The sequence below is a fragment of the Narcine bancroftii genome, chromosome 5 (genome assembly GCF_036971445.1).
Source record: "Narcine bancroftii isolate sNarBan1 chromosome 5, sNarBan1.hap1, whole genome shotgun sequence".
Lineage (NCBI taxonomy): Eukaryota > Metazoa > Chordata > Chondrichthyes > Torpediniformes > Narcinidae > Narcine > Narcine bancroftii.
In genome coordinates, this window is record NC_091473.1 from 41,233,759 (window position 1) to 41,259,295 (window position 25,537).

Sequence of the window (25,537 nt, forward strand, 5' to 3'; positions counted from 1 at the left end):
AAAGAGAGGAACAAAATAAATTAACAGAACCATTTGGAACAGTAGAAATACAAGAGATAATAAAAAAATTACCAAATAATAAGACACCAGGAGAGGATGGATTTCCAATAGAATTCTACAAAACATTTAAAGACTTATTAATACCGCCCCTCCTGGATGTAATCAACCAGATTGATGAGACACAAAACTTACCAGATTCATGTAAAACAGCAATAATTACAGTAATACTAAAACAAGGGAAAGATCCACTCTCACCAGCGTCATATAGACCAATATCTTTGCTAAACACAGATTATAAGATAATAGCTAAACTATTAGCAAACAGATTAGCAGAACAGGTACCGAAAATGGTAAATTTAGACCAAACTGGATTTATCAAAAAAAGACGCAAAACAGACAATATTTGTAAATTTATTAACTTAATTCATGCAGTAGAAGGAAATAAAGCACCTACAGTAGCAGTTGGTTTAGACGCAGAGAAGGCCATCGACAAAATAGAATGGAATTATTTGTTCAAAGTATTGCAAAAATTCAGTTTACCGGAGAAGTATATTAATTGGATTAAAGCATTATATAAGGGACAGTTAGCGAAAGTGACAGTAAATGGACATGTATCAAAGCAATTTAACTTAAGCAGGTCAACGCGGCAGGGATGCCCACTATCACCGTTATTGTTTGCGCTAGCTATAGAACCACTAGCAGAATTGATAAGAATAGATAATAATATAAAAGGAATAAAAATAAAAGACAGGGAATATAAAATCAGTCTATTTGCGGATGATGTTATAGTGTACTTAACAGAACCAGAACTATCAATAAAAGAATTATATAAGAGATTGAAGGAATATGGAGAAGTGTCGGGTTACAAGATAAACGTAAATAAAAGTGAAGCAATGCCTATGAATAATGCAGATTTCTCAAAATTTAAGAAGGAATCTCCATTCAGATGGCAAATGCAGGCAATAAGATACCTAGGTGTACAAATAAACAAAAATCTAGGCCAATTATATAAACTCAATTACAATCCACTAATGAAAAAATTACAGGAGACGATTTAGAGCATTGGAAAGATCTACCACTAACACTGATAGGAAGGATAAACTGTATTAAAATGAACATTTTTCCAAGGATACTATACTTATTTCAGGCATTGCCAATACAACTGACAGAAAAATTCTTCAAAGAGTTAAAGAAAATAATAAGGACATTTTTATGGAGAGGGGGGAAACCGAGGATAGCACTAGATAAATTAACAGAATGGTATAAACAAGGAGGCTTACAATTGCCAAACTTCAAAAATTATTATAGAGCCGCACAATTAAGATACCTATCAGATTTTTATCAAACAAGGGAAAAACCAGACTGGACGAGATTAGAATTAGATAAAATAGGGGAAAAGATACCTGAACACATATTATATAAATGGGACGAAAAATTGGTACAACATAGAACATCTCCAGTATTACATCATCTCCTCAATATTTGGAAGAAGATTCATGTAGAAAGAAATAAAACAAATTATCAATTACCAAAACTAATATGGATGCAAAATAAGCTACTCCCTTTTACAATAGACAACCTTTCCTTTAGAAAATGGGAAAAAAAGGGATTAAAAGAATAGAAAATTGTTTTTCAGGAAGTAGATTCTTATCCTTTGAACAAATGAGAAATAAGTACAATATAACTGGAGATACAGCGCTGGCATATTACCAACTGAGATCCTACTTGAAAGATAAATTAGGAAGCAATTTGAGTTTACCAGAGGGAAGTAACCTTGAATATGTGATTACAGAATCAATGTTAATCAAAAGATTTATAACAAATATGTATATTAAACTGCAAGAAAAGGAGAATGAAGAAACAAATGGTAAAACTAAACAAAAATGGGAACAAGATTTAAATATAAAGATAAAAAAGGAAACATGGGAGAAATTATGTTCTGGAACGATGAGAAATACAATAAATACGAGGCTACGTATGATACAATATAATTGGTTACACAGACTATACATTACACCTCAAAAGTTAAATAAATGGGACCCAACAGTATCTGATAGATGTTTTCGATGTAAAAAAGAAATGGGAACAACAATTCATGCAATCTGGACATGTGAGAGAGTAGAAAAATTTTGGGATGATCTCAATCAGATATTAAATAAAATAACAGAAAACAATATACCAAAGAATCCAGAGATCTTTCTCCTAAGTAACATAAAAAACAAAGAATTTGGAATTGATTTGGAGGATGCACAAAAAAGATTTGTTAAGATAGCCCTAGCCGTAGCAAAAAAATCTATTATGTCAACCTGGAAATTGCAAGATAATTTGAAAATACAACAATGGTATATAGAAATGAATAAATGTATTCCATTAGAAAAAATAACATATAGTTTAAGAAATAATATTGAAATATTCGAACAAGTATGGGAGCCTTACATTAAATACAATAGCGAAAACCTACCGGGAACAAACATTACCTAAGTTGATGGAAGGAGAAGGAAAGAAAAGAATGGACTCAGTAGAATTTCTGGTGTAATTTTGTTGAATGACAATTGTCTGACTGGCTTAATGCAACCTAGATTGTATACCTAAAATGGATTAGAGGGGGGGGGGGTGGGGGGGGTGGCTTGGGAGGAGGGGGGGGGAGAAAAAGTCACTGTATATGTGTGAAAAAGTGTATATCATGGCTAATGTGATTTATGGTGTGAAAAATAAAAAACTTTAAAAAAATTTTAAAAAACCCTAACCTCTGGTGTTTTATTTTGTGGAGTTTGCACATTTTCCTTTGAGCAGGTAGATTTCATCTCACAACCTAACAATGTGCAGGTTGGTAGGTTAATTGGCCATGGCATTTGTGTGGTGGTTGTGGAGGCAAGGTCATTGGGTGCACACAAGACAAGATTGGCAGGTTCTTGATTAGCCAGCATCAAAGGTTATGGGGAGAAGGCCAGGAAGTGGGGAAGAGTGGGAAAATGGATCAGCTCATGATTAAATAAATGGTGGGGTAGACTCAATGGACTGAATGGCCTATTTTGCTCCTATGTTTTATGTTCTAAAATAGGCTAGGGTCGGCTTAATAGAAAATAACTGTTCATTATGATTGGAGCAGTCTTAATCAGCCAGAGGGTTGTTTCCGTGCAGCATTTATATGACTTTAAGAGCATTGTCTGAGAGATATTGTAGTGGCAAATAGCTTAAATTTAATTTTTTTTAAAATTAGCCATACCCTTTTCAGCCCACAAGCCCGTGTTGCCCAATTAATCTACAACCCCATGAATGGTGGGAGGAAACAAACCCCCAGGGAAAACCCAGCAGACATGGAGAGAACATACAAACTCCTTACAGACAGGGTGGGATTCGAACCCCTATCCCGTTCGCTGGTGCTGTAACAGCGATATGCTAACTACTTCGCCAACCATGCCACCCTTGATGATATGTGATGGACCAAATGGACAAAATTGTTTCAAATTGGAGAAATGCTCTAGGTGCAAACATTGTTAAACCTGCAAAGCATGAAGTTTGAACCAAGTGATAAAGTTCCTGGCATTATATTTCAGAGGCATTCATATAGAGCATACATCTGCTTTGACAACACTAGAACTCACCAGGAAGATGCGGAAAGAGCTCTCGTCATAATTATTTCGCAGCACAGTTGTCACATTGTTCTGCACGAGGGACTCCTCACTTTGCATTTCTAACTTGTTTTTGGTTCTTTATTTATCGTTGACATGGGCACAGTTCAATTAGGTGTGCGGGTATTAAAGTGTTTAATGTTGAGATGAATTCTGTAAGCTTAATTTCAGATATATATTTTCAATACATTAATACACTGGGTATGAAGGGCTGGGAAGGAAAGAGCCACACTTGAAGGTCAATTGTGTAGCTCTGAGTTTAAAATAGGCTTCCAAAGTGTGTATGGTCTTTATATATAGATATCGATATAGATATAAATCGTATTAAAATAAGATTTATTCAGTGTGACCTAAGGTAATCTCTGCAAACTGGACTCTACAAATTTGATTGCAATTGTTAAACTCATTGCCTGAAGAAGGCGCACAAAATCAGTGAACCGGTGCGGACTCGAAAGGCCAACATGGCCTGTTTCCGCTCCGTAAATGGTTATGGTTAACTTAAAAGGCAGTATTGGCCAAAAGAAAATGGAAGGTCTACACAGGGAGAACACTTAAAATTACATAGACAGGTACAAAATAAATTTTTAAAAATGAATGGAACGCTGGGGTATAAACAATACAGAGCTAGACAAACCCCACCAAACAGACTTTCTTTTGGGCTTCTGGACAAACCATCTAAGAAAGGATATACTGACCTTACAGGAAGTTCAGCAAAGATTAACCAAAATTAACCCAGATTCTATAGATTCTATGGTTAGAGAAATTAGGATCACATACCTTAAAAAGAGTGACCCACTGAGTTTAAGAAATTATGGATGTCAAGGATAAGGGAGCATAGTTGTATAATTAAGTTTGAAAAGGTTTCTGCATAAAACTGGAGAAGAGATAAGATCCATCTGTGGAACATGTGATTATGTTCTGAAACACCTGGCCATAATTCAAATTCCTGAGTATCAACATCACCAAGGATCTTTCCTGAATCCTCCACGTTGATGCAATCATAAAGAAGGCTAGTGAGCAGCTATACTTTGTGAGGTGTCTAAGGAAGTTTGGTATGTCACCAAAGATGCTTGTAAACTTCTACAGGTATACTATGGAGAGCATTCTGGCTGGTTGCATCACTGCCCGGTATGGAGGCACCAACTCTCAGAACAAGAATAAACTCCAGAGGGCTGTTAACTCAGCCTGCGATATCACAGAAACCAGACTTCACTCCATCGAGGACATCTAAATGAGGCAGTGTCTTAGAAAGAAAAGCAGCCTCTATCCTCAAAGACCCCCCAGCACCCAGACCACTCTGCTACCTTTGGGAACCAAAAGACGAGCACTCAGCGGCGCAAGGACAGCTTCTTTCCCCACTGCCATCAGATTCCTGAATAATCGATAACCAAAGACACTGCCTTACTTTTTGTCCACTATTATTGGTTTTTTTTAAGTAATGTCTTAAGATGGTTATAATATGAATGTTTGCTCTTTGATGCTGCCACAAAACACCAAATTTCATGACTTGTTTATGACAATAAATCTAGATTCTGATTTTAACACAAGACAGCTGAGAAACACAAAAACTGCAGTTTTACAACAAATGACCAGCAGCCAATAATCAGCTAGTTTATCATTCTTAATCTGAATTCAGATGGGAAAGCAGAGTAGTTGTTAAAACAAATTTCAATGGGGTCGAAATGCACCCTTGAGGTGCTTTGTTATGTAAAATACGACTTCATACTTGGACAATGATAATGCTTCAGTGTTTATAGAACAAATTTTAAAATATCTGAACCAATTCAAGGCATTCTACAGAGAATATTCAAATACCAGTTAAATGGTACTGACATCACAAATATTTTACATAACAGCACAAAGCCACAATTTGACCTTTTGAAATTCCTTCTTACAACTACTTCTGCTTTCCCCTCAGAATTCAGATGAAGAATGATAAATTAACTGATTAATGGGTGCTGATCTCACAGCTGTATGACTTAAAATATAATTAATGGGGCAGAAGATACCACGGAGATTTTATAAAGAACAAATCCAAGAAAAATGTGACAAAATCTGTACAAAAATTACAAAATCAAGTTAAAGAACCTACATTTGACTTTATTATTCAGCAGATCATCTATTGAGGGAGAACGATCAAAACAGAAGATTAATGAACTGAAACATTAATTCTAATTCTCTCTCCACAGATGTTGCTTGACCTGTTGAAAATATTGAAATTGCTTAATTTTTATTTTAATTGTCAGCAGCTGCAGATTTTTTTTCCAATTACTTTTATTAATGTTGCTTGCTGTTTAATCCATTAAGAGTCAATCCAGCAATAACCCTTATTTGAATGATTATAAATATACAAGGCTTACTTCTAGGTCAAGCCTGATGAAGTTATTTAGCAAGCAATACATGAACTGATTTACATATGCCCATTTCTTGAAGAGATCAATTGACAATATTATCAGGAATAAGAAGCAGGGTTCAGACATCAGAACTTATTAGTTAATCCAGAGAAGCCAAAACTCGTCATAGAATATAGAGTCAATTCTACTCTGTGCAGAATAAGGAATTAAAATGCAACCTCTAGTCCGGCTCAAATCTCCCAGACAACTTATCAACATTGGATAATGAAGATTTTTCTTCCTGAACATTTTTGGGCTTATTTTATGGATTTTGGGCTGCTTATCACGAAAACCACCTTAAAATTCTCCATCATGTACAATTTTTTTTTTAGATATAACCCATTTTGGGATTTCCTGTCATATTTTGTCTACTAGTACATTGCCCACAAAGCAAGCTATTTTGATCAGTCCAAGCAGGCCTGGGCATGCATTCAGTGCAGGTGCTATGCAAATGTTGTCTTAGATCTGGACGTGCTTAGTCTGGATAGATATAGACAGGCTACAAAAGCAGCTCACAAATACAGATGCTGCGCATTACATTGATAAAGATTGAATGCAGGTTGATGCACTTGTTTTTAGGCAATAGCATAGCAAGTGTACTTAACAATACCATTTATGGTCTCCAAGAAGATTCAATATAGCTGAAATGCCTTGTCAATGTCGCAACAGCTGAGATACATTGTTACATTTGTGGGAAATATACGGTTAAGGTTCAAACGCAGCAAACTTCACATTAAAAAAGCCTTGAGCTCTACTTTGGTTGCAAAATTGGTGACCCTAAGACAAACCCTGGGCAACATAAACAGGCACTTCGGCCTCTCTACTCTGCGCCAAAATGTGCAGTCAACCAGAGACCTTGGCTCAAGGGTACATTATGCGATTAAGCTTCTCCAGCTTCCCATGTGATACAGCAAATCTGAAATTATCTTGTGTTCAGATTTAAGTTGTCTATCATAATCCCCAATTTTTTTCATGAAGCAAACCTTTAGGGGAAAAAAAAACTTGTTGCTCAGTGTAATTTGTCACATAACCTCTGCCCTTGTTTTACCTGTGTAGGAGTACAGGACTTGCACTTTCAGCAACCTTCCCCAAAACTCTCAAGCTCTGGTACTGAACATTCTCTCTCCGACGAGAGATGTTTATAGATGCCGGGTCAGAAAGATGGAGTAACTTGTTGAACAAGTGATTCTGAGATTCTTCTGAACCTGCTGATTCCTGCAGCTTTACAAAATCCTTTTGAATCCAAGATGCTCCAACTTCTGGGTCATGATTAACTGGTGACATCCTTTGGTCATCTCTTTGTGCAGCTGAGCAGGAGGCACCTTCAGGACTCTGACTGGAGGAATGGACCAACAAGGTATTTCCAACTTTTTGACTGTGCGATACAAGACGATACAGAACTCCAAGTGCTGCAAGTGCAAAATCTTCCAAATTATGTACACAATCATTTATATTCAAGGTAGTGTGCTCCCCAGAACTGGATGAACAGCATCTAGAAGGGCTTCCTGCTTTTTCAATTTGCAAAGATTTACAGAATGAATCAAGGAAATATTCTATTAGTGGTAAAAGGTGAACTGCACCAGGCAAGCCATTTTGATTTCTTAATCGGAGAGAAATTTCTGTGCTGTCCAAGTTATTTTCTGACAATTCCTGGTCCAAGCTAAGCATATTAATGCCACACAAAGCTAACTGTTGAAACTTGTTTAGATTTGAAGAAATTTCTTTTATCTGGACTTCAGAAGTTTTCTCAGTTGATGAAGAGTCACTGCAAAGAGAAAAGACCATTATAAAACCACAGTTTTATTCAAGATAGAACAGCACAGGAACAGGGCCTTTGGTTCTCATCTGAGTGAACATGATGCCCAATTTAAACAAAACATGTTCTCTGCTTTCTTAATTTGTGCATAATCAGAATAGACCAGGTGAGATTTCCTGGGCATATACCATCAATCTGCTTACCTATTGATTGAATGAGCTTGAAAAGATTCATTAAACATCCTCAAAGGTGGTTTATTTTAAATATCACTGAAGACCAGATTAAAATTTTTGGATGACCGAAGGACATGGATAAACACTTGACTGGTATAAGGCAGCCATAACAGAAACCCAGTTAAGAGAGGGCAGAATTGGCAGTTCAACATCCAAGTCATAGATGCTTCAGGAAAGACAGGTGGGAGTAAAAGAGGAGGGGTTGTTGCATTGTTGGTTAAAGAGGATGTCATTGAAATGGCCAGGTGACATGACAGACAGGTTGGCTGGTGAGGTGATATGGGTGGAGCTGAGGAACAAGGCAGCATGATCGCCTTATTGGGAGTGTGCAATAGGCCCCCAAATTGTCAACAGGAAATAAAGGAGCAAAATGTCAAGAGATTGCTGCCAGCTATTGTTCAAACAGTTTGTCATAATGAGGGATTTCATCTTTGGCACGGGATGCTGGAGGAGTTGGTTGAGGAAAGTACCATTGTAACATTTTTAAAAAGCTGGATGGATACATGGAGAGGATAGGTTTAAAAGGATATGAACCAAATATAGGCAGGTGGGACCAGTGTGTATGGAACATTTTGGTAGGAGTGGGATGTTCTACCAAAGGCCCTGTTTCCATGCAGTATAAGAAAATAAAAATACATTATTAAGTCACAGCAATACTTTAAAAAATTGTTTGAGATTAATAATCTTTTAAAGTTTTATGCATTAAGACACTCAGATAATTATTCTGTTTTCTCCAACCCCTACATCATTTGCAAATGAAAATATGATTTTGTTCTAGCTTATACTGTAGCTCCACAAAAGGTCATTTACTTGAAATATTAACCATCTTAGTGGAAGTTTAAAAACAGGAGTCTTGACAACTACAATAGGTATCATTTCCAATTTAAAAATTGTGCTCAAGTTGCTGTTGTGAATGGAGAAACATTGGGGAAATGGTACAAGAAAAGCAAGAAATTGAAATAATTTTTTTATGTTTTTATTGAAAGTTAATCTGTAAAGAATAAATCATTTTTAAATTAAAGTTTAAAAGGCAAAACTGAAAGCAAAAAGGATGCAGCAAACATACCCATCAGGGACAGAAGAATGTATGAAGCAAAATGTTTAAATTAAAAATCATTATACAGGAATGGTCAAAAAGAAAGTCAGTGTTTGAGAGAACTCATTCTTTACATTTTGAGGTCTGGAAACAAATTCATTCACCTCTCAAAATAAAAAAAAATAGAATAAAACCTTACTACTTTGCCAAATTTACTTCAGGCTGAAAGAATTTCAAATACCAAATATCTGTCTGGAATAAATCTTATTCTCTAAGCTGAGTTGTACATTCAAGAAATTCTTAATTGTGTTGTCTAAATTCAAGAAAAAATCTTTCAGGGAAAAGCCAGATTACCTTATTTGAATTCTATTCACCTACTCCATATTCCTTTCCATCCACAGAAGGAATGAAGCTGATTATCAAAGCAGTTTACTTACAGTCAGAATTATCCTGGGAAAACAGTGCCACTGTCTGGCAAAATAATCATCAAATAGGACACATAAATATTTTCCAAATTTCAAAATAATTTACAATTATTTATTAAGATCTGCTTGCATCTTAAGAAGATGGTAGAGGAGTAGTGGGAGATGCCTCAATGACTATTGCCCAGCAGCACTAACTTCTACTGTAATGAAATGCTTTGAGAGGCTGGTCACGACCTGAATTAACACATACCCAAGCAAAGATCTGGACCCACAGCAATTCGCCTATAGTCAAAATCATTCTATAGTGGATGCAATATCGCTGGCTCTCCACTCAGCTCTAGAAAACCTTGAAAACAGCAATTCATACATTCGGCTGTTCTTCATCGACTACCGCTCAGCCTTCAACACCATTATTTTCTAAGTGCTGGTCAAGAAGTTACAAACTCTGGGCCTCCAAACACCATCCTGCAACTACATCCTTGACTTTCTCATCTTAAGACCACAGTCAGTACGAATTGGAAATGTTTCTTCCTCACCAATCATCAACACAGGCGCACCCCAAGGATGCGGGCTTAGCCCTCTGCTCTACTCATTATACACCCTTAACTGTGTGGCCAGGCACAATTTCAATGCTATCTACAAGTTTGCCGATGACACCATAGTGGTTGGCAGAATCACAGACGGCAATGAGGAAGCATAAATGAGGGCGATAGATCAGCTCTCTGAGTGGCGTGACACCAACAACCTTGTGCTCAACATTAGCAAAACCAAGGAGATGATTGTGGACTTTAGGAGGAAGTCCTCATCGAGGGCTCAGTAGTGGAGAGGGTCAAGAACTTCAAATTCCTGGGTGTCAACATCTCCGAAGTTCTGTCCTGCAGCCTCCAAGTTGATGCAATCACAAAGACTTGCCAGTGCCTATACTTTGTGAGGTGTTTGAGGAGTGTCCATATGTCACTAAAGACTTAGAAAACTTCTACAGGTGTACTATGGAGAGCATTCTGGCTGGTATGGAAGCACCAAATCTCAAGACAAGAAAAAACTACCAGAGGGTTGTACACTCGGACTGCAACATCACAGGCTCCAGACTCCATTCCTTCTAGGAAATCTACACGAGGCATTATCTTAAAAAAAGTAGCCTCAATCTTCAAAGACCTTCACCATCCAGGCCATGCCCTCTTCACTCTGCTACCATTGGGGAAAAGGTACATGAGCCGAAGGACGAGCACTAAGCAGCACAAGGACAGCTTCTTCTCCACTGCCATCAGATTCCTGAATGATCAATGAACCAAAGACACAGCCTTACTTTTTGTGCACTATTTTTATATAATTTTTTAAATTATTGTTGTAAGATGATTCATAATATGAATGTTTGCACTGTAATTCTTCTGTAAAACACAGAATTTCGTGACTTGCTCATGAAAAATAAATTCTGTTATTGATTCATTATTCACAAAAAAAGTGAAAAGTCAAGTTAAGATTTTAAGAATATATTAATTTGACAAAGGCTTGTGCATGTATTACAAATTATACTCACATGCTGCAGCAGCTATGATGTTGGACCAACCCAATGAAAGTTTCAGAACTACAGTTGAGGAGATGGCTCAGTCCCAAACTCTGAAGACCAACTGGCTGGCTGAGCAACATTGTCATCAGTACAGCACCTTAAAAAACAATTTATTTTTTTTAAATAAGTGCGTACCTAATGTCTGCAATTCAACAAAAGGAGAAGGAAGTACTGCAGTAAAATCCCCAGTACCTTGAATTCAAGCAACCAGCAACTGAAAAACTAGCAAAACAAAATAAAAATACCATAATAAATAACTTTGAAAATAAACAAAAGTTTAAAATTGTAAAACTAAATTTACTTCGCATCAATACACAACCTCTTCGTGAAGATGGGAGCAAATATTCAGCCAATGTCCCACCCACAGCAGCTATTTGAATAAAGTTTCCATAAAGTTGTGTATGAATAAAGTAGCAGTGCCCAAGATGAAGAGCTAGCCGATGCCACTTGCCAATGGGGGCGACTCTCCTAAAGTCTCTATACCTGCCTAATAACAATTTTTAAACTTTAAAGTAAATTACTAAGGCTTTATCTGTAAACTTGATGGAGCAATGATGGCAGAATGATTACAAAGCAGTTAGTGCAATGCTAACCTTCAATTCGTCCTCTGTACAATCTAGTTGCTGTCTGAAGGTCAGCTTTGGACCAGGCTACCTGTTTCCCCTCACCAGTGCAAATGCAATGTGAATCAGCAGAACCTAAGGATGGGCCAAAGAACACAGCAAGATCAATAAAGCATTAAAAAAATGTCCTGTATTAAGTATCAACTCTGTATCTTTAACTAAGTTGTATCTGAATATATGCAAGTGAGCTCTTGAATATGTAAAAATGCTAAACTATATAAAACAGCTAAATCTGGAGTAACTTTACACTTTGCCGTTGTCCAATTTCTCCTGGAGAAAAAAAAAAGTACAATTGTAGATTTCATTCCAACTCAATTTTGATTGTGGAACTAACCATACATAACAACAAGAAATGTGAAAAATGGAACAATGAAAAGCTGCTGTTGAAAATAAATTAAGGCCTTGATGATGACAGATGTTTAGGGACATATATGGCAAAGACATGGGCAAAAACACAGATGGCCAAGAGCTGACCTCGTCATACACGACCTGACTTATTCTTCAGACATTCAAACAACAGGTAAAGTTGAAAGAAAGTTACAAATGTGATTGGCTATACCCATTGATAGACCTCACCTTTTTAATAATTTATTTCCCACTTCATCTGAAATCCAACACTAATCTATGATCTTATCAGAGGATATGGCTTTATTTTTACTTCCCAGTCTACAAAAAGAACAGAAATGTAAAATTTCACTCTTCAGACATCTTGCCATCCCAAAAATTAATTAGCTTTAAAAATCTATAAAGCATAAATGCTGCCACTCCATTAATTTCATGAACTTACTGAAGATGTGCATTTTTCAAGATTTCCTAGTGGAGTAGCTCCAGTACCCCAAGGGTTGGCAATGCCTCCACATTTCTTTTTAATATACCAAAAGTTGATTTTATTTACAATAAATTATTTACAAAAGGAAAACAGTTTAAAGTTTCTTACAACCTTACTTTCATTCCATACATATCCATCACTGTCCATGGTTACACCATGGTTACACCATTGCCACCTCTGTGGCACCTTATCGCTACTCCTTCCTCTGTTGTTTGCGGGCCTTCCCATCAGTCTCAGCCACTCAATGCCTGGTAAGAGAAGGACTCCAGACTATGGTCCTTCCCCACAGCACCCTCTCATTGGCTGCACCAGGCTTCAGTATGTCCCTCAGTATATACTCCTGCAGCCTGGAATGCGATGTGAGCTGAAAGAACAACAGGTTTCAGGCAGACCAAAGTGTGTCTTTCACTGAGTTGATGGTCTTCCACCAATTCTAAATGTCTGACTGTGTGTTTCCTCCCAGGAATAGACTGTAAATCAGACATCTGCTGTCACACTGCTGCTTGCGATGAATCCTGACAAGAACTCTTGTACCCTTTTCCTCACTCCCTCAACAAATTTGAATTCTGTAAAGAGGTGGGCGACTGTCTTCACTCCACACAGTCATCTCAGGGACAACATGCATTGTGGGTGACGTTCCTATTGTATAGGAAAGATCTGTCTGAGAGGAGGACTCCTCTCATCACCAGCCAGGGGCCAAATCCTGGGGCTTGTTTGTGAGCACTGGCAATGAGGCATTCCACCAGATTACCTAGTTGGTCTGCTATGGGAATGACAAAACTGTGTCCATGGAGTCCTCGTCTCTCGGTGTCTGGAAGAGGTTGTGCGCTGACCACTGCCTGATGGTCTTGTGGTCAAAGGTGTTTGTTTGGAAAAGCTTTTCCACAAAGGATATGTGGTGAGGAAAAGTTCAGCTGACTGGGACATTGTGCAGCAATGGGGGCGGGCCCATCCTTCGCAATACTTGGGACAAGTGGAACCTCAGTGTATAGCAGCACTTGGTGTTCTCGTACTTTAGTTCCACACACAGACTAATGCAGCCACTCATGAAGGTTGTCATCAGGATGAGGGTCACATCACGTATGCCTTTGACCCCATTGTCTGGCAACTTGAACATGGTGACCCTTTGACTTTTTCTATCTTGTATATCCCCATATGGACTGGAAGACTGCACTGGTGACTACCAGGGCAGAGGTGAAACATACAGCAGTATCAAGAGCACCCCACAACTGATGACAAGGTTCTTCACTGTTATTGAGAGGGAGCACTGTGTCCACAGATCCAATTTTTGATGGACCTTTGTGATCCACTTCAATTTTTGTTGCATACCTTAGACCCTCCAAACAGATCCTCAACATCTTCAGGTAGTTAGATCTGACTGCGAAAGGGATGGTAGACCAGTCAAACCAGTTACCAAAAAGCATTGCCTCACTCTTCTCCCAGTTTACCCTGGTGCTTTATACAGACTCAAAATAGATGCAGATGCTGATCGGTCTGTGGACCCTTGAACAGTTTTCTCTTCACTATTGGCTCTTTAGATGCAATAAGCATAATTTAATTGCCAAGCATTTAACTCAAAAAAAAGTTAAACAAGAAAGTCTGCAGTTGCTGCGAATATAGTTTACACAAAAAATGCTGGAAGCACTCAGCAAGTCATGCATCATTATTTATGTAGTAAAGATAATAAAATATTTTTTATTTATTCTGGCACCTGCCTGCTTTTTGCTCATACTTGAACAAAGGGCTCAGGCCCAAAATGTTGATTATGAATCTATATCTTTGCTATACAAGAACACTATGTAATTTACTGAGTTTCTCCAGCAAGTTTGCATAAATCTCAAAAAAAATGCCTAAAAAATGGAATCAGGTGTATGTGCACCCCAACAATTCAAACATTATTCAGATTGCCAGGCTAAATCAGCAACCTGTTGAACTGAACTACAAATAATATTCTTTCTTTCTCTATCTTATAATAGCAGATAAACAAAAATATTGTCGAATACCATATTTTTACAAACCAGGCACCCTCCCCCTCCCCAAATCCATGCATTATATGCGTGTGCACGCTACATGAGAATAATTGTACATGTTGAAAGAACGTACACAATTTAAAGCAGCTGTAGGAAATATGCAATTTATAGCGAGCGTAGGCCTCCATCAGCCAGCTCCCCACCATGACTACCAGCCCCCCCACATCTCCATCGGGCACACAAAACTCAAAACGGTCAACCAGTTTACCTATCTCGGCTGCACCATTTCATCAGATGCAAGGATCAACAATGAGATAGACAACAGACTCGCCAAGGCAAATAGTGCCTTTGGAAGACTACACAAAAGAGTCTGGAAAAACAACCAACTGAAAAACCTCACAAAGCCGTTGTCATACCCACACTCCTGTTCGGCTCCGAATCATGGGTCCTCTACCGGCATCACCTACGGCTCCTAGAACGCTTCCACCAGCGTTGTCTCCGCTCCATCCTCAACATCCATTGGAGCGCTTTCATCCCTAACGTCGAAGTACTCGAGATGGCAGAGGTCGACAGCATCGAGTCCACGCTGCTGAAGATCCAGCTGCACTGGATGGGTCACGTCTCCAGAATGGAGGACCATCGCCTTCCCAAGATCGTGTTATATGGCGAGCTCTCCACTGGCCACCATGACAGAGGTGCGCCAAAGAAAAGGTACAAGGACTGCCTCAAGAAATCTCTTGGTGCCTGCCACATTGACCACCGCCAGTGGGCTGATATCGCCTCAAACCGTGCATCTTGGCGCCTCACAGTTTGGCGGGCAGCAACCTCCTTTGAAGAAGACCGTAGAGCCCACCTCACTGACAAAAGGCAAAGGAGGAAAAACCCAACACCCAACCCCAACCAACCAATTTTCCCCTGCAGCCGCTGCAACCGTGTCTGCCTGTCCCGCATCGGACTTGTCAGCCACAAACGAGCCTGCAGCTGACGTGGACTTTTACCCCCTCCATAAATCTTCGTCCGCGAAGCCAAGCCAAAGAAAGAAAGGAATGTTATAGCCAGCATGAGAATATAATAATGGCAATGAAAGAATGTGCGCAATTTATACCGGGCGTGGGGAAAAAAATTAAAATTAAATCATGCTTAAACTCTGAAGCCTGTCTTTGATCTATTTAATTGATTCCTCTCCAAAACTTGTTAATGTAATGCAGCAGGACATCATCTATATAATGGGCGATTGACACCTCTGGGAGAAGTTGATTGGTGTGTTAATTGTGGGAGATAATTGTCTGCTTTGTCTCATGACTCATTTAAATGCAAATTGCTTTTGTCAGTCAGAATTTAGAATACTACATCCGGGCAGTATAGCACATGTGTGTTATATGAAAATATTTTTTTTAAACAAAATTTATGATTTTCTGCATATTATACGAGTGAAGATATGGAAAATGTAGTGAAGTTTAAAATTAAATAAACTGCAAGACCAGGTCCACAAAGAGCAATATCACAGGAACATTCTATAACCAAGCATGTACTAAATTACACTAAATGTAATCTTTTAAAATATATTACACAACAATAATATACCTTTTGATTGCCTACGGTGGGAGACTTTTCTCCGAATGGAGTTAAGTGAAGGACTTTTTTCAGGTATTTCCTTGTTGGCAATGTGGAGCTCTCTCAAATCTCTTGGCTCTGTTTGTGAAATAATTAAATTGAATTAAATGGAAATAAATCACTGTTCCTCAACATCACCAATCTCTTTGTAGTTAAGTCTGATTAGAGCCATGGCACAGAAAATGGTCTTTTGGCTAATCTAGTCCAAGACTATTATTATTCCACCTGGTCCCATCTACCTACACCCAGACCATAGCTCTCCATTCTCTTCCCATCCATGAATCTATCCAATCTTCTCTAAAGGTCCAATTTGAAGCCACATCCCCACTTCTGCTGGCAGCTAACTCCAGTCTCACTAACCCTTAAACATTTCATTTTTCATCCTTGACCCATGTCCTCTCGTTCTCTCAACCAACCTCAAAAAAGCCTGCTTGCATTTATCCTATCTATTGAAGTCCATGTAGACAACATGCACCGCCTTTCCTTCATCAACCTTTCTGGTAAGCTTCAAAAGTCCCATACCTCTCCATTCACAGAGCAAGAACCCCACCCCACCCCCACCTCCCTGCTTGCAGTTGTGCCCTCCCTTTCTTATCCATCAATTACCTCTTGTCTATTGGCCTATGCTCCTCCTGCTCCCCTTTTCCCACCATTTTATTCAAGCACCAGCCTACATTTTCCTCATATCTTGATGGTATGAAGGACTCGGTTCCAAAACATTGGTTATGTATCTTTGCTGTGTAAAGTACACTGACCTGCTGAGTTTCTCTACCATTGATTTTTAACTCTGTAACCTCAACAACACTAATTAGACATGACCTATTGCACAAAGTCATGTTGACTATACCTAATCAGTTCCTGTCTATCCAAGTACTTGTATACAGTGCCCTCCATAATGTTTGAGACAAAGATTTTTTATTTTTTTAAAATTTGCTCCTGTGCGCCACAGTTTTAAAACTGCAATCAAACAATTCACATGCAATCAAAGCGCACATTTTATTCAAGGTTATTTGTATATATTTTGGTTTGACCATGTAGAAATTACAGCACTTTTTATTCATAGTCCCCTCATTTCAGGGCACCATAATGTTTGGGACAATTAGGTTTCACAGGTGTTTGTGAGTACTTAGGTATGTTTAATTGCTTCATTGGTGTAAATATGAGAGAGCTTAGGCTTGGTTCTAAGATTTTCTTATATATTTTTTAAAAATTTAGACATGCAGCACGGAAACAGGCCATTAGGCCCACGAGTCCGTGCTGCCTAATTTACACCACATTAACCTACATCCCTGCTATGTTTTGAACAGTGGGAGGAAATCCACACAGATACAGGAAGAATGTACAAACTCCTTACAGGTAGTGTGGGACTCGATCCCCAGTGCCAATCGCTGACACTGTAAAGGCATTGCACTAACTGCTACACCAACTCCACTACCTTTTGATCACCGTTGGGATCTATAGTTGCCCTTTTTCAACAGAAGGACCAGAATTGTGCCAATGAAAGTCAAAGAAGCCATTATGACTGAAAAACAAGAACACAGTAAATGACATCACCCAAATCTGAGGATTACCAAAATCAACTGTTCCACACATCATTAAGAAAAAAAAGAGCGTTTTGATGAGCTCAGTACTCGCAAAGGGACTGGTAGGACAAGGAAGACCTCCACTGTTGAAGAAAGAAAAATTCTCATCATAATAAAGAAAAATCCCCAAACGCCTGTCTGACAGATTGAAAATATTCTTCTGGAGGCAGGTATGGATGTGTCAATGACTACAGTCTGCAGAAGTCTTCTTTAACAGAAATACAGCGGCTACACTGCAAGATGTAAACCATAGTTGGCCACAAAAACAGTATGCCAGATTACAGTTTGCCAAGAGGCAATTTAAAAAAACCTGCAGAATTCTGGAAAAAGGTATTATGGACATAAGAGGACAAGATTAACCTGTATTAGAGTGATAGCAAGAGTAAAGTGTGAAGGTGTAAAGAAAATGCCCAAAATCCAAAGCATACCACCTTATCTGTGTTATGGCCTAGATATATATGGCTGTCACAGGGACTGGTGAACTTATCTTTATTGATGATGTAACTGCTGATGGCAGTAGTAAAATGAATTCTGAGGTGCATGGAAAGAATCAGAACTTATGTAATCAGAACACAGTGTTGCAGCACCACAGTGTGAAGATTCATATAAACTACCTTATAAAAATAAAAATAGTGCATGAAAAATCAAAGTAAGGCAATGTCTTTGGTTTATTGATTATTAAGGAATCAATAATAATCAATTGATTATTAATTGAATGCTCGTCTTTGGGCTCCTGTACCTTTTTTCCCACGATGGTAGCAGAATGAAGAGGGCTTGCCTGTGCAATGGGGTCCTTGAGGATAGAGGCTGCTTAAGACACCGTCTCTTGTAGATGTCCTCAATGAAGTGGTCTGGTGCCCACGATGTCGCAGGCCGAATTAACAACCCTGTGGAGTTTTTTCTTGTCCTAAGCATTGGCACCTCCATACCAGAGGGTGATGCAACCAGCCAGAATATTCTCCACAGTACATCTGTAGAAGTTTTCTAGAGTCTTCAGTGACATAATGAATCTCCTCAAACACCTCACAAAATATAGGTGCCAGCAAGCCGCCTTCTTGATTACATCAACGTGGACCATCCTCAGAGATGTTCACACCCAGGAATTTGAAGTTCTTGTCCCTCTCCACGAGGACTGGATTGTGTTCTCCTGATTGTGAAGTCCACAATCATCTCTTTGGTTTTGATAACATTGAGTGCAAGGCTGTGAGAGCGACACCACTCAACAAGTAATCTATCTCCCTCCTCTATACTTCCTCATTGCCATTTCTGTTTCTGCTGACAACCATGGTGTCGTTGACAAATTTATAGATAGCATTGGAATGGTGTTTGGCCACACAGTCATGGCGGAACAGAGAGTAGACCATTGGGCTAAGCATTCATCTTTGAGGTGCTCCTGTGTTGATAGGTTAGTGAGGAGGAAACATTGTTTCCGATTCATACTGAATGTAGTCTTCTGATGAGGAAGATTTATTAACCAGCACTGAGGGAATAAAGGTGTTAAAGGCTGGGTTATAGTCTATGAAGAGCAGCTACTTGTTTGATTTGCTGTTTTCAAAGTGATCCAGAGCAAAGTGAAGAGCCAATGATATTGCATCTGCTGTGGAGCGATTGTGATGATAGGCAAATTGCAGTGGGTCAAGACCTTTGTTTAGGTATGTTTCAATTCTAACCATGACCAAACTCTCAAAGAATTTCATCACAGTAGAAGTTAGTGCTACTGGGTGATAGTCATTGAGGCAGCTCACTCTGCTCTTCTTGGCCTACCTGGATGATTAATGTTCTTTTGAAACATCTCAACAGCTAAAGTTCGAGCAAATGCCTCCAAACTCATTGACGGCGCTTCATCATACAGCAAGACAATGATTCCAAACATACTTCTAAAGCAATAAAGGACTTTTTCCCAAGCTAAAAACTGGAAAATTCTTGAATGGCCCAGTCATCTGATCCAAGAGAAAGCTGAAGAGAAAACTGAAGAGGACAAGCCCCCAAAATAAACAGAAGCTGAAGATGGCAATGGTAGAGGCCTGGCAGAGCATCATCAGAGAAGGTACTCAGCACCTGATGATGTCTATGATCACACACTTCAAGCAGTCATTGCATGCAATGGACATGGAACAAAGTAGTAAACTTGACTACTTTAAGACACATACTGCTGCTTTGCCCATATATCATGGTGCCCTGAAATGAAGGAACTATGAATAAAAAAGTGCTGTAATTTCTACATGGTCAAATCAAAATGTATACAAATAACCCTTCAATAAAATCTGGAATGAGGTAGGTCATGGACCCGGTTGGATTCTGACGGGGTTGACCGAGTCACACCCTTTCTTACTGCTGTGTAACTGGGGTGTAAAATGTAAAAAGCGAGGGGGAGGCGGAGACCCCGGTCCAGGCAGAAAGAAGGCGGTGGCGGCCCTGGTCCAGGCACAGGGAAGGCGGCGGCGGCCCCGGCCCCAGTCCGAGCAGAAGGTAGGTGGCGGCGGCCCCGATCTGGGCAAAAGCGAGGGGGAAGCGGCGGCCCCAGCCTCGGTAGAGCGAACCCAATTAAACTTACCGAGGCCATGTCCACAGGTGATTTGCGACCAGGTATGGTCCGACCTAGGATGGGAGGCAGGCCCCTCCAGCCCGGATAAGAAACCTGCATAGGAGAAGGCCACTCCGATATAAAACCTACGACCCAAGGACCTCGCTGCCACATCCCACCTTGCTTGGCCACAGCACACAAACCATGGGTGTAAAGGGTGGGGCCAGTACTGCGCACACTGCACTCCACCTAAAAGCTACTTTGCGCAGGCCCGAGGACAGGTCCACGTCCTCCCCCTCAAAAGATGCTCACAAACTCAAGCTAGCATGCTGGAACATCAGAACCATGCTAGACAACGCTGACAGCCACCGACCTGAACGTCGGTCTGCCCTCAGCACATGAACTCCTCAGACTTGACATCGATATAGCCGCTCTCAGTGAAGTCCACCTTGCAGATGTAGGCAGCCTCCAAGAACGCGGCGCGGGCTACACACTCTACTGGTCTGGCAAGCCTATGGATGAACGTCGCCTATCTGGTGTAGGCTTCATGGTCAAGAACTCCATTGACTCCAAACTCGAAAACCTCCCGACAGGCCACTCGGACCGGATCATGTCCATGCGACTCCCCCTTCAAAACAAGCGTCGCATCACCCTCATCAGTGTCTATGCTCCAACCCTCCAGGCGGAACCAGCAGAAAAGGACAAGTTCTACACTGATCTGCGCAACCTCATTCAACGCACCCCTACCGCCGACAAGGTTGTCATCCTTGGCGACTTCAACGCTCGCGTCAGCAAAGACTCAGAAACCTAGCCAGGAATCCTGGGCAAGCATGGTGTCGGCAAGAGCAAGGACAACGGGCGCCTCCTGTTGGAGCTCTGCACAGAACAGCAGCTTGTCATTATAAACACCCTTTTTCAGCAGAGGGACAGCCTGAAGACTACCTGGATGCATCCCCGATCCAAACACTGGCACCTCCTGGACTACGTCCTGATGCGAGAAAGAGACAAACGAGATGTGCTCCACACCAGGGTCACGCCCAGCGCGGAATGCCACACTGACCACCGGCTGGTTCGCTGCAAGCTCAACCTTCACTTCAAGCCAAAGTCCAGGAACAGTAAAGCCCCCAGAAAGAGGTTCAATGTTGGAAACTTGCAGTCAGACGAAGTGAGAGAAAACTTCCAGGCAAACCTCAAAGCAAAGCTCGTGGATACAATCCGCCTCACGGACTCGTCCCCGAAACCCTCTGGGATCAGCTGAAGACTGCCATACTGGAATCCATTGAAGAGGTACTGGGCTTCTCCTCCTGGTTCGACGAAAACAACCAGGAAATCCAGGAGCTGCTGGCAAAAAAGCAAGCTGCCCACCAGGCTCACCTTGCAAAGCCGTCCTGGCCAGAGAAGAAACGAGCCTTCCGTCGCGCATGCAGCCATCTTCAGCGCAAACTCCGGGAGATCCAAAATGAGTGGTGGACTAGCCTCGCCAAACGAACCCAGCTCAGCGCGGACATTGGCGACTTCAGGGGTTTTTTATGAAGCTCTAAAGGCTGTGTACGGCCCCTCACCCCAAGTCCAAAGCCCGCTGCGCAGCTCAGACAGCAAAGTCCTCCTCAGTGACAAGATCTCTATCCTCAACCGATGGTCAGAACACTTCCAATCTCTTTTCAGTGCCAACTGCTCAGTCAAGAATGCGCCCTGCTCCAGCTCCCTCAACAGCCCTTAAGGCTAGAGCTGGATGAGGTCCTCACCCAGGAAGAGACATATAAGGCAATTGAACAACTGAAAAGTGCCAAAGCAGCAGGTATGGATGGAATCCCCCCCAGAGGTTTGGAAGGCTGGCGGAAAAACTCTGCATGCCAAACTGCATGAGTTTTTCAAGCTCTGCTGGGATGAAGGAAAGCTGCCTCAGGGCCTTCGTGATGCCATCATCATCATCCTGTACAAAAACAAAGGCGAGAAATCAGACTGCTCAAACTACAGGGGAATCACGATGCTCTCCATTGCAGGCAAAATCTTCGCTAGGATTCTCCTAAATAGAATAATACCTAGTGTCGTCGAAAATGTTCTCCAAGAATCACAGTGCGGTTTTCGCGCAAACAAAGGAACTACTGACATGGTCTTTGCCCTCAGACAGCTCCAAGAAAAGTGCAGAGAACAAAACAAAGGACTCTACATCACCTTTGTTGACCTCACCAAAGCCTTCGACACCATGAGTAGGAAAGGGCTTTGGCAAATACTGGAGTGCCTCGGATGCCCCCCAAAGTTCCTCAATCTGGAATGTGCTCTCTAATCAGTTCCAAATTGTTTGATTAAAATTTAAACCTACAGAGGACAGGGGTAAATAAAGAAAAAACTTGTTTTTGTCCCAAACATTATGGAGGAGACTGTAGATGGTCTCTGACAATACTTTGCAGTTATTTACTCACAACTGATGTTAGGCTCACCAGGCAACAATTCCCCACATTATTTTTAAACACCTTTTACCCACTTCTACACCAAATTATTCAAAAGCTCTCCTGCCCAGCCTCTCATTCAATTCTCTACATAAACTTCAGATTTTAAAAGATTCTGCTGTATCCTAATCAGCAAAGACCTGCATTATTCCAATTGCCCATGTTTCTAAATAAGTTTGTGCCCAAGGGCTTAAAACCTTTTATGGCCCTTGCACCATAACAATTACCCTTCTGATCAGCATCCCCACTTCTAATTATGTTGTTGTATCCTGGCATTTTATGTCAACTACAAACATCAGGGATCTAGCTAAAAGTCTGGCAACACTTCATTCGCATGATACATTTCCTCAGGCTTGCAACTTTTATTTAGTGAAAGAAGGAAGTCTGCAGAGACACTGATTGTAGTTAATACACAAAGGTGCTGGAAAAATGCAACACTCCTGCTGAGTTCGTCCAGCACCATGGTGTTAATGTGTTTTTTTTTTAAAAACGAGCAAACTTGCCTTCAGAATTTTACAGGTTTTCACAAAAAATATAATTTAGCCATTTCTGTCAAATAAACATCACAGTAGTATTTATTCTTGACATTGTACTTCAGTGAAAGGATTCAAGACGTGGAAGAAAACAAGGTGCAAACTGTTTTACAAGATAAATTGATGGAGAAGATATAGTCAATCAAGACTGCAAAACTCAAAATGTGTGTGTGGTGTACCAATTATTCATACCTCCAGGTATTTAGCTATATTCAAGTCATATGTTTCAATAGATGCACAATGGAGAAGGTTTAAATGGCACTTAAACAAATACATCTGTCTCAGATTTGATGGAAATGTGAGCAAACAATGGGTTACTGGAGGAACACAGTGAGTCAGGCAGCATCCATGGGTAGAAATGGTCAATCAACATTTCAAGTCAGGACCTTTATCTTAGCTGCTTTCCGGTGGAATCGCTGGGAGAATGCTGCTCTGGAGCCGGCTGAGAGTGTTTGCGAAGGACATTCAGGTGGCAGCGTTGAAAGCGGTGTTCTGCCACCTGAAAGGTCCACAGCAGGGAGAGATGCCGCGGAGCAAACACCGGCTCCTGAGTCGGGGCAGGAGCAGCCGCCTGACAGTCCCCCTTCCCCACTGCCGACAGTTCCCCGGCATGGGACGTCGGGGCTGGGGTGGCCGGCGCAGGACTACGGGGCTGGGGTGGCCGGCGCGGGACTACGGGGTTGGGCGGCGCGGGACTACGGGGGCTAAAGTCCCGGACCGGCCACCCCAGCCTTGACATCCCATGCCGGGGAACTGTCGGCAGTGGGGAGGGGGCTGTCAGCAGCAGGGAGGGGGGGTCGTTGGCTGACTGTCATCAGCACAACCCTTGCTAGGCACCTGAAAGCTGCTAGCTGCTTTGCCTTCTGCTTTTAGGTGCCTAGAGGGAGCACTCAGAAGCGGAGAATGTACCTCCCCGAAGTGGGTGAGTAAGTGTTCCTCAGGGATGGGTTTTCCGGTGGCCTCTCAACAGCCGTATTCGAGTATTTTAGGCAGCTTTACATTCGGGTATTCCGGCCACCTGAAAGTGACTCATGATAAAAAAGGTTCTGAACCAAAACATTGCCTGATCATTTCTACCCATGGATGCGGCAGGTTTGTTTCCTCACGACAGAAGTACATGAACATGCAGGAAATCACAGCTTCAACTCTTAATTATGGAGCAATTTCAAAAGCATCATCTGAAGTAGGCAGAAACCACATTCTTTGGTTACAGTTTTTGAAAAGCTGGATTGTTCCGAAGATTTCTTTGCCTCCTTATTCTTAAACAATGGTTCTCTCGATTCCACTATTTTTGAGGATAATCAAATTATGTTAAAGTTTTTTTATTACTTGAATTTTCTGTTTGTTTCAAAACAAATATTTAATTTGTTTCTCTTCTATCATTTGCAAACCCATAATTTTAAGAATCAAATTTTAAAGTAGATCCTACCTGAAAATAGAATGACAATGACAATAAAATGGATTATATTGCTCCATATGACAGCATAATTTCTTGTTTTCTAAAGATATTACTCGGGGAGTCACGTGATGGAGTAGTGGCCGGTAGGGGAACTCCAGCCCTCTCCAGAAAAGTTAAAAAAAGATAGAGAAAAAACAAAGGCACAAACTTAAAAACCAAAACAAAGTGAAAGTAAAAGTGTGAAGAAATGGCAGCGAAGAAAGAAAAACCAAAAACAACGGGAAGAAAAGAAGGAAAGATGTCGGAAGAAGAAGGTGAAGGCCTTACCTGTCCGAAGAGGCCTGCCGCGGAGAGAGAAGCCCGCTCCCTCAGGTCAGTGGAGGTCCCGGGCTCGGGACTACAAAAATGGCTCGCAGAGCCGAGTAAAAGTGCGCAACCGCGCATGAAAAAAAACACACTGACGGGAGGGGGGAACAGCTGCGGAGTCAATCTCCACAGCTGAGAGAGACACCTGCAGCACAGCAGCAGGTGCAGAACACAGACAATAACGACAACAAGAAAGAAGAGGGTAAAAAGAAAACAAGGAAACAACAGATGGTCAACCCAGAGGAAGAAGAAGAAGAACAGAAAGAAGTGGAAGAAGAAGAGAAAAGCAAGACAATGGATGTATCTTTTTTTAAAGAATATATGGAATCAGTGAAAGAATGGCAATTACAAGAATTTAATGAGATGAAAAGAAGAATTAAGAATGCAGAAGAAAGAATGAATAAAATGGAAGTGGCCATATCAGAATTGGCAAAAAGAGTGGAAAATATGGAAAAACGAGAAACATTTGTAGATATGGAAGTAAAAGACTTAAAAAAGAAATTGGAAGAATCTAATAAAAAAGCTAAAGAAGCACAGGAGCTGTTAGCTCAGAAGATAGATATGATAGAAAACTATAATAGAAGAAATAATATAAAGATAGTGG

General features: G+C 40.7%; 1 protein-coding gene across 8 annotated transcripts in view; it reads right to left on the minus strand.

The window, feature by feature from the left end:
* atrip (ATR interacting protein) overlaps nucleotides 1–25,537 on the minus strand; it is a 67,801-nt gene that overhangs the window by 15,322 nt on the left and 26,942 nt on the right. For 7 of the 8 annotated variants that reach the window (XM_069937235.1, XM_069937234.1, XM_069937236.1 and 4 more), the window contains 4 exons: nucleotides 16,049–16,156; nucleotides 11,636–11,740; nucleotides 11,013–11,139; nucleotides 7,074–7,790 (listed from right to left, as the gene is read on the minus strand). In XM_069937235.1, coding sequence (XP_069793336.1) covers nucleotides 7,074–7,790; nucleotides 11,013–11,139; nucleotides 11,636–11,740; nucleotides 16,049–16,156 — 1,057 coding nt within the window. The remainder of the gene's footprint in view (nucleotides 1–7,073; nucleotides 7,791–11,012; nucleotides 11,140–11,635; nucleotides 11,741–16,048; nucleotides 16,157–25,537) is intronic. The other variant, XM_069937239.1, reaches the window with a different exon arrangement.